Here is a 10,089-nt window from a genome sequence, read left to right on the forward strand (position 1 = left end):
CTCTTTACTCTGACTAAAGTCTATAATATGTATTCTGTGTACAACAAGTATGTTGTTAACAGCATTGACACATTACCAGTCACAAGTTTGCAGACACCTACTCATTCTTTATGGGGGACTATTTCACATTTTGAAGTCATCATAACTATGAATTTTGTAGTGACTGAAAATCTTATTATTAAAATGAACTCATTTTAAGCATATACAATTTTAGAATAATAGATTTTCAAAACCATGAGAAACATACAATTAGTCAAGTGTGTCCAAACTTCTAACTGGTTGTGAATATTTAATGTCAATACACCATAAAAGAGTATTTTATTTATTTATTTTTCTACTTTCAGCTCAAGGAAAACAGTTGTCTGTCACCTCGTCAGAATCAAAGACCAAGTAAATGTTCTTCTAATATTCTTTTAATTTAAGTTGTTCTATTCAGTTTATATGTTATTGTATCTGTTTACATATTTACCCATTTTCGTAACTTTTATTTGTTTGTGTCTGGATTATCTTGAAGTTCTGGGCCCTGGAAGCGAGTAGAGGCCCCTCAGAGCGGCCCATCAAACCCCTATACTAAGAGAAGACGCAGGTTGTCCCCAGGGCCGGTCATAGTCATCAAAGATGAACCAGAGGATGAGGAAGAAGTTCATTTTGTAAGTGTTCACTCAAACATTCAGCACTGCATCGAAGTCTTGAAAGCTGAAAGGCTGTGGAGATTTCAGGAAACACAAAAAAATAGTGTTATACAGGTTAAAAACAAGATGATGATGACGACACAGTGTCCATTTTTTGGTGAGCAATTCCTTAAATTGATGCATATGTAATGTTGTGTGTGTTAGGTGAAGAGTAGTGCTAAAGCCAGTCTTCCAGACAGCACGGGTGTTCAGTCCCAGACACCACAGCAGGGTGAGCAGCCATCAGAGACAACCCCAGAAATAGATGAAGACCCCAATGAGGACTGGTGTGCGGTGTGCCAGAACGGAGGAGAACTGCTCTGCTGTGATAAATGTCCCAAAGTCTTCCATCTTAAATGCCATATCCCCTCACTCACTGCATCACCAAGGTAACAATGTCATGCTTGATTGTGCCATATGTAATTTCTGGGCCATTAGTGGCTCAAAACAAAATTGCAGTCTTTTTTTGAGTGACCCGTCTAGGGCTGTCTTGGTTATGAAATCTAGCTGACGATTAATTGTCAAACAAATAATTGCGATTATGATGATTACTTGTCATTCAAACTGTTATACTTTTGTCATAGGTGTATGTGTGCTACATAAAGTAATTTATTCATATTTAACTTTTAAATTATTTCCTTAAAAAGGATTTAAAAACTTACTAATGAAGTTAAAAATTATATTTTAAATATCAATATATTTAGGAATACTTTAAATATCTGTCTCTCTTTTTTGGCAACTTTAGTCTTGGTCCATTTTGCATTTACACTGTTGTTGTTGGATCCTAGCCAACCTGAATAGCTATTGCATTATATTATATTATGAAATAGTAAATTATTTCTATCTAAAATGATTAACTTTCACACATTTCTTTAAAACTCTCACAACCATTATTTCACATGAAGACTTTTTAGGTTCTGTGTTTTTTTCATTCTATTCAGACGTGGCACTGGGCTTCTCTGTCACTGTGTGTTATTAACACTGTGTGTATGAACATTTGCCATTATGCGATCGTTAAATTAAAGTGGAACTGGAGAGATGTGCGTTCACTACAGTTCGGCTGGAGCTGCACTCAGTGCGGTATGCAGTGCGGCTCAGTAAGATAGTCGGAGTTCAATTAAATGAGACTCTCAAACATGCCTTTCGTTCCCTTTTTTGGACAGTAAAATGTGATTGAATTGTAAAGTGCACAGTGATTGTGGTATCTCAAAAATATTTAGATCAAATAACCAAGGGCAGATGATTATTTAATAATCAAAGCCTAGACCCAACTGAATGGGACATAACAATATTGGGTCAACCAATGGTGTGAACTTGGAGTGTGATTATCAGTTTTTTTAGATTGTATTAGATTCAACTTTATTGTCATTGTGCAAAATACAAGTACAGAGCCAATGAAATGCAGTTAGCATCTAACCAGAAGTGCAAATAGCAATATGTATATATAGTCAAGTGGTTTTTATTGTCGTTTCAACCATATACAGTTAGTACAGTACACAGCAAAACGAGACAACGTTCCTCCAGGACCATGGTGCTACATAAAAAAACAACAAAGGACCAACATAGGACCACGTGAGACAACACAACGAAATAAAATACCTATATAAACTACCTATATATACCTATATAAAGTGCACGTGCAAACATGTGCAAAAAGTACAGGACAGTACAACAAATTACTGACAATGAACAGGACAATAGACAGTGCAGCGCCGACCAGTACTCAGTAGTGCAAAAAGATGACAGTTTCTAAAATGTAAACATAACATACTATGAGATAGTGTTCTATGCACATAGCAGTTATTGAGGTAGCAGACAGTTATAAAGCGACAGTTATTAAAGTGCAACTCAGGACATGTGTGTGTCAAACCAGTCTCTGAGTATTGAGAAGTCTGATGGCTTGGGGAAGAAGCTGTTACACAGTCTGGCCGTGAGGGCCCGAATAGCTTCGGTACCGCTTGCCAGACGGAAGGAGGGTAAAGAGTTTGTGTGAGGGGTGTGTGGGGTCAGTCCACAATGCTGGTTGTTTTGTGGATACAGTGTTTTTGTAAATGTCTTTGATGGAGGGAAGAGAGACCCCAATGATCTTCTCAGCTGTCCTCACTATCCTCTGCAGGGCTTTGCGGTCCGAAACGGTGCAAGTCCCAAACCAGGCAGTGATGCAGCTGCTCAGGATGCTCTCAATAGTCCCTCTATAGAATGTAGTGAGGATGGGGGTTGGGAGATGTGCTTTCCTCAGCCTTCAAGAAAGTAGAGACGCTGCTGGGCTTTCTTGGTGATTGAGCTGGTGTTGAGGGACCAGGTGAGGTTCTCCGCCAGGTGAACACCAAGAAATTTGGTGCTCTTGACGATCTCCACAGAGGAGCCGTCGATGTTCAGCGGAGTGTGTTCACCTTGTGCTCTCCTAAAGTCAACAACCATCTCTTTTGTTTTGTCGACATTCAGGGACAGGTTGTTGGCTCTACACCAGTTCGTCAGCCACTGCACCTCCTCTCTGTATGCTGACTCGTTGTTCTTGCTGATGAGACCCACCACGGTCGCGTGTCATCGGCGAACTTGATGATGTGATTCGAGCTGTGCATTGCTGCACAGTCGTGAGTCAGCAGAGTGAACAGCAGTGGACTGAGCACACAGCCCTGGGGGCCCCAGTGCTCAGTGTGGTGGTGGTGGAGATGCTGTTCCCGATCCGGACTGACTGAGGTCTCCCAGTCAGGAAGTCCAGGATCCAGTTGCAGAGGGAGGTGTCCAGGCCCAGCAGGTTCAGCTTTCCAATCAGGTGCTGAGGAATGATTGTGTTGAATGCTGAGCTGAAATCTATGAACAGCATTCGAACGTATGAGTCCTTATTGTCTAGGTGGGTGAGGGCCAGATGGAGGGTTGTGGTGATGGCATCGTCCGCTGAACGGTTTGAACGATACGCAAACTGCAGTGGGTCTAGTGAGGGGGCAGCTGGGTCTTAATCTGCCTCATGACGAGCCTCTCAAGCACTTCATGATGATGGGTGTAAGTCGCGACGGGACGGTAGTCGCTGAGGCAGGACACTGAAGACTTCTTTGGCATGGGGATGATGGTGGTGGCCTTGAAGCACGCTTGGAACGACGGCGCTGCTCAGAGAGATGTTGAAGATGTCGGTAAGAACATCTGCTAGCTGGTCTGCACATCCTCTGAGCACTCTGCCAGGAATGTTGTCTGGTCCAGCAGCCTTCCGTGGGTTGACTCTACGTAGAGTTTTCCTCACATCTGCCGTGGTAAGACAGAGCACCTGGTCGTTGGGAGGAGGGGTGGACTTCCTCGCCATCACGCCGTTCTGCACTTCAAACCGAGCGTAGAAGTCGCTCAGCGCATCTGGAAGGGAGGCATCTTTGTCACAGGCAACTGATGTTGTCCTGTAGTTGGTGATGGCCTGGATGCCCTGCCACATGCGCCGCGTGTCACCGCTGTCCTGGAAGTGACTGTGGATTCTCTGGGCGCAGGCGCTTTGCCTCTCTGATTGCCCGTGACAGTTTGGCCCTAGCTGTTCTTAGGGCTGCCTTATCGCCTGCTCTGAAGGCCGAGTCTCGGGACCTCAGCAGCGTGCGCACCTCCGCAGTCATCCACAGCTTCTGGTTGGAGCGTGTGGTGATGGTCTTGAGAAAGTGACATCATCAATGCACTTGCTGATGTAGCTGGTCACTGATGCTGTGTATTCCTCCAAGTTGGTAGAATCGCCATATGTTGCAGCCTCCCTGAACATGTGCCAGTCAGTACACTCAAAACAGTCCTGAAGAGCAGAGATGGCTCCTGCTGGCCAGGTTTTCACCTGCTTCTGAAGCGGTTTTGTGCGTCTGACTGAGCGGTCTGTATGCTGGAATTAACATAACAGAGATGTGGTCTGAGTAGCCGAGGTGGGGGCGGGGCTCCATGCCTGTACATGCATATATATGTGTATATATATATGTGTGTGTATATATATATGTATGTGTATATATATATATATATATATATATATATATATATATATATATACAGTATATACTGTATATATATGTAAGTATATACAATATGGTTTTTTGAGTGCAAAGTTATGATGTAGAGAAGACCTTTGTACTGTACTATAGACATTTGCGTTTGCAAAATAATTGCATTTGCAAATGAAAAAGCATAAACTGAAGGTGCATTGTACAGAATGAGGTATAAGTATGTAAATGTGTAAATATATGTATATGGCCGGTGGCCATAACAGTGCAAGCAGCATCAGGAGGTAGACGTTATGTGCAAGGGAATGTGCGAAAAATAAAAAAATTAAATTAATATATATAAATTAATAAAAGAAAAATACAAATATGAAGTTTGGGTGGGATGTAGTGTTCAGCACCTGAGTTTAGAGTTCAGTAGGCTGACAGCTGGGGGAAAGAAACTGTTCCTGAGTCTGCTGGTGCAACAGCAAAGACTGTCAGATTTATAGAAGATTGGTATTTTAAACTTGTTTAAAGTAGTAATTATTTTTGCACTTCCACTTGATGAAGCAAGTGGCACAGAAATTACACACATTTCTTAATCTAAAACTCATAATGCCAAAAAGGAAATCATAAACAAGACCCCATTCAAAATACTAAATTATTCAATGAAATTGATTGCATAATAAAACTTTTGCCTACAAGACAAATATTATTGTTTCTGTGTGTATTTGTAGTGGTGAGTGGTATTGTACATTCTGTCGTGACCTTACCTCACCTGAAATGGAGTATAATGTCGATGGTAGCGAAGATTCAAACAATGTGAAGAAGGATCCGGAATCTGAAGTATTTACTCCTGTGGACAGACGAGTAAGAACAACTTTTCTTTAAATTTGGTTCTTTTAATTTAGTTCAGTGGTTCCCAAACCTGTCCTGGAGGCTCCCCAACAGTACATGTGTTGTATGTCTCCCTTGTCTGCTAATAAATTGAGTCAAATGTGTTTGAAATGTATGGGGGTCTCCAGTAACAGGTTTTAGAACAACACTCCTTCAGAGTTGCTCTTTTTTTTTTCATTTGTAATGTTTTTAAATTGTATTTAAAGGCAAATTTCACTTGACACAGTTGTTGTGTTCATGCAGAAATGCGAGCGGCTGCTGCTTCGTCTTTACTGCAGTGAGCTCAGCACAGATTTCCAGGAACCGCTAACACCATCAGTAAGATCATCCGTCTAACATGGCATTCTAGATAGTTCTAGATAGATAGTTAGTTCTAGGAAATATAGGAGCACAACTTCAGAAAAATCAAACAAGGAGAGCACAATACACAACTGAACACACACAAGTATAAAATACATTGCAAGAACTTACATACAGTGCAGGGTAAAGGCATTAATTGGTGCTACTGCTGGGTCGATTGCTGAGAAAAGAACTGTACCAACTCCTGATGAGTAGTATGTAAGATTGATCCAACCATCTGATGACAACAGACTGAATAAATGCTGCAGGAATTCACCTACAGGTGCTGTGAGATATTGTGCCATGTAGAGAGAATGTGCATAATTACTTGTGACAGTGATCCATTTTTAGCACCATGATTTTAGAGCAAGTACGCCAAAGCTTGCCTGGTGAATGTTTCTGAAACGGGGGGATGATTACTTCAGACTCTGCTGCCAGATGATCAACAGAGAGGGTTTGTGTCTTCACTGCATAAAGGGGGTACCGTGGGCTGGATAGTATAAGGTGGCATCTTCAGTGGTAAAATTAAAGGTGGGGTCTGTAAAGAGTGAGGTGTTAGTGTCTTCAGTGGGTCGTACAGGAAGTATTGGTCTGGAATGGGTGAGGCAGTGTCTTCAGTGAGTGGTAGAGGTAGTTTAGCAGTCTGGAATGGGATGTCTTGTCTTCAGTGGGTGGTAGTGGTAATGTAGCGGTCTTGAATGGGGAGGCCATGTCTTTAGTATGTGTTAGAGGTAATGTAGCAGTGTGGAGTGGGGTGGTCATGTCTTTAGTGGGTGGCAGATGTAGTGTACCAGTCTGAAATGGGGAGGTTGTGTTTTTAATGGGTGGTAAACATAGTGTAGTGGTCTGGAATGGGAGAAGTAGTGTCTACAGTGAGTGATAAAGTTAGTGTAGTGGTCTGGATTGGGAGAAGTAGTGTCTTCAGTGGATCATAGAGGTAGTGTAGCATACTGAAATGGGGAGGTCATGTCTTTAGTGGGTGGTTCAGGTAGTGTAGCGGTCTGGAATGGGGAGGCAATGTCTTTAGTGGGTGATAGAGGTAGTGTAGCAGTCTGGAATGGGGAGGTCATGTCTTTAGTGGGTGGTAGAGTTAGAATAACCGAGTATTATGGGGAGGTCATGTCTTAAAGGGGTGGTAGAGGTAGTGTAGTGGGCTGGAATGGGAGAGGTATTGTCTTCAGTGATTGGTAGAGGTAGTTAAATTGTTTGGAAAGGGTGATGCAGTGTCTTCAGTTGGTGGTTTAGGTAGTGTAGTGGTCGGGAACATGACTTAGTGTCATAAGGTATTATAGCTATCTGAAATGAGGAGGTTTGTTTTCAGTGGGTGGTAGAGGTTGTTAAATGGTTTGTAAAGTGTGTGGTAGTGTCTTCAGTGGTTGATAGAGCTTGTTTAGTGGTCTGAAACGGTAGAGGTAGTGTTTTCAGTGGTCGATAGAGCTAGATTAGTGGTCTGGAATAGAAAAGGTAGTGTCTTCAGTAAGTGGTAGAGGTAGTATAGTGGTCTGGAATCGGAAGGTCATGTCTTTAGTGGGTGGTAGAGGTGGTGTAACTGTCTGGAATGTGGAGGTCATTTCTTTAGTGGGTGGTAGAGGTGGTGTAGCTGTCAGGAATGTGGAGGTTTGTTTTCAGTGGGTGACAGAGATGGGGTTGTGGTGTGGTATGTGAGAGGTTTTGACAGTGGGTGGTCAAAGTTAGTGTAATGGGGAGGTTGTGTTTCAGTGAGTGGTAGAGGTAGTTAAATGGTTTGGAAATGGTGAGGTGGTGTCTTCAGTGGTTGGTAGAGCTAGTTTAGTAGTCTGGAATGGGAGAGTAGTGTCTTCAGTTTTGGTTAAGGTTGTAGAGTGGTCTGAAATGGGTGAGGTAGTGTCTTCAGTGTGTAGAGGTAGTGTAGTGGTCTGGAATGGGGAGGTAGTGTCCTAAGTGGGTTGCAGGGTTAGTGTAGTAGTCTGGAATGGGGTGGTAGCATCTTCAGTGGATGGAAAAGGTAGTGTAGCGGTCTGGAATCAGGAGGTTGTGTCTTCAGTGGGTGGTAGAGTTAGTGTGGCTTCTAGATCTTGACTAAAAGCATCCAAACACCCAACATCAAGTCTTTCTATTTAATAACCGTTTTTTCTTTGGTGAACTGACCCTGCTTTACTTTTCAAATTTCAGATGATGCCAGAGTACAGTGAGATAATAAAGACACCAATGGACCTATCCGTTATCAGAAGCAAACTGGAGAACATGGGTTATAAGAGCCTTGAGAACTGTGTTGCGGATATCCGGTTGATTTTCAAAAACTGTGCAACTTTCCACAAGGTATGATGACTTTGGTTGTGTTCTGTTTCAGAAGCTAAGAATATGATCATAAAGATCCTGATATTTTCAGGAACTTGATTCTACTAAAAAAGTAACTCAAAGGAAACTCAGTGTTGGGGAATAACTAACTTGAAGTAGTGATGCTACTAACTTCAGTAGAGTGACAGCTGTTTTCAAAATAATGTAGCTTTTCCAGTAACAAGTTACTTTTCTTAACAAGTGGCGGTGTAGGGTGACAAAATGCTGTTTTTATTGCAGTTTTTTTGTCACGTTATATTGTGCATGTAGCTTCACAACTAAGCAAGCCAAGGCAGTAATCAACTGCTTTCTCCTAAACTGTCCACTCTTTCTCAAGTACAGTTGAGAAATCCAAATATTTTCATATGGACAGTTCATATAATTTTCAACTGTTTCAAAAATTCTCTGTGCCCTTGCACAAAAGTGTCTATTCTGCATTTAGCCTTGATATGCAAAACAGATGTTCTGCATATTTTATATTTTTTTTTAGAAACGTATTTACTTAAATTATGCTATTCGTCACTGTTTTGTAAATTAGAAAATGTATAGATTTATTTAAGGACTACTTAACCCAAAAATGAAAATTCTTCATAATTTACATTCCTCTTAGTAATGATTTTTATTAATTTCAGTAAGTTGAATCCTTTGATTCAGTTCACTTAAAAGACTTGAGATTTGTTCAGTGATTTTTATTAAATATAATTAAAGGAATAGTTCACCCAAAAAATACAATTCTTTTATAACTCACTCTCATTTCATTCTAAACCTGTATGACTTTCTATAACACAAAAGGATATTTTGAATTTAAATTACTTAAATTTTGTGTTATTTCTCAAAAGAGTAGCGTGTGTCTTGAAAAATACAAAGCTTCCCCAACACTGGTAAAACAGAAAAAAAACAAAATTGTGAATAGTGGCTTCATCTTGACTGGCCTGCACCACATGAATGTAACATCTAATGTTGGGTATTCATCTTTTTTAGGAAGATACTGAGATGGCTAGTGTGGGAGCTAATCTGGAGAGTTACTTTGAGGAGCAGTTGAAACTCTTGTATCCAGGCCGAACTTTTGCTGGCGTAAAAGAGGAAGAAGTTGCTTCTGTGGCTCTTGAGAAAACTTCAAGCCCTTCATCAAAGACTCCTCAAAACACTTTGCAAGAAGAGGAGACTGTGACACCCTCCAATGAAGAAGTCCATCAGGGAGAATCTAATGCTACAGATATTGAGGAGAAGCCAGAGAAGTTGAACGCACCTGCAGACTCCAGTCCTGTAAACACAGACACAGATGCTAAATCAACTCAGGATTCCTAAGGATGATCAGACCTCAAAAAAAATTCTTCCTTCCATACACACTGCCACTAGTGCGTGAAATCTCATGGATCATTGGCAATAATAATATAGTATATCTCAATTGTTTTAAGCATTTGGAAAACAGGCAATGCAACTACTAAAGATGTAATAAAACAATGTAATTTGTAACATAGGCACAATTAAAACTATGTAAAAGTTGTCCTTTTGAATTTTCATTTTGTTGATAATGCAGTTACCCTTACAAAATTGCAAATTATCGGCAGAAGTTAGCAGCTCTTCACAGGTAGCTATGAACCTGCATCAAACCTTTGGCCACTACTGGTAAAAACCTCTATTGGCAAATCGGTGGCACAAAGCTAATTTGCATGTGAAAATTATGAGTGGCAAATTTGTAATTGTTTTTGATTTTTGTAAGGGTAGAAAAGTGATAGGACAGAAATGTTATATAATTTTAAGGAATCGTTCACCAAAACTAACAAATGGAAGTATAGTAAATGTTGTACCAGCAAAATAACAATTAAAACAAAATAAAGTTAAATTAATAACAATCATGAACATTCAAGCATAAAAATATTAAATGTGCTAGGAAATATGAAAATAAATACGCAGCTTTCAATATAATA

General features: G+C 40.6%; 1 protein-coding gene across 1 annotated transcript; it reads left to right on the forward strand.

Annotated features, from left to right (window-relative positions):
• Positions 1 to 292: 292 nt before the first annotated feature.
• LOC127639056 (transcription intermediary factor 1-alpha-like) lies at positions 293 to 10,089 on the forward strand. Its single transcript, XM_052120890.1, has 7 exons — positions 293 to 390; positions 515 to 650; positions 837 to 1,060; positions 5,344 to 5,476; positions 5,747 to 5,821; positions 7,994 to 8,140; positions 9,140 to 10,089. The coding sequence occupies exons 1-7, from the start codon at positions 293 to 295 to the stop codon at positions 9,464 to 9,466; spliced, it is 1,140 nt and encodes a 379-aa protein (XP_051976850.1). The 3' UTR covers positions 9,467 to 10,089.

The sequence above is a fragment of the Xyrauchen texanus genome, chromosome 47 (genome assembly GCF_025860055.1).
Source record: "Xyrauchen texanus isolate HMW12.3.18 chromosome 47, RBS_HiC_50CHRs, whole genome shotgun sequence".
Lineage (NCBI taxonomy): Eukaryota > Metazoa > Chordata > Actinopteri > Cypriniformes > Catostomidae > Xyrauchen > Xyrauchen texanus.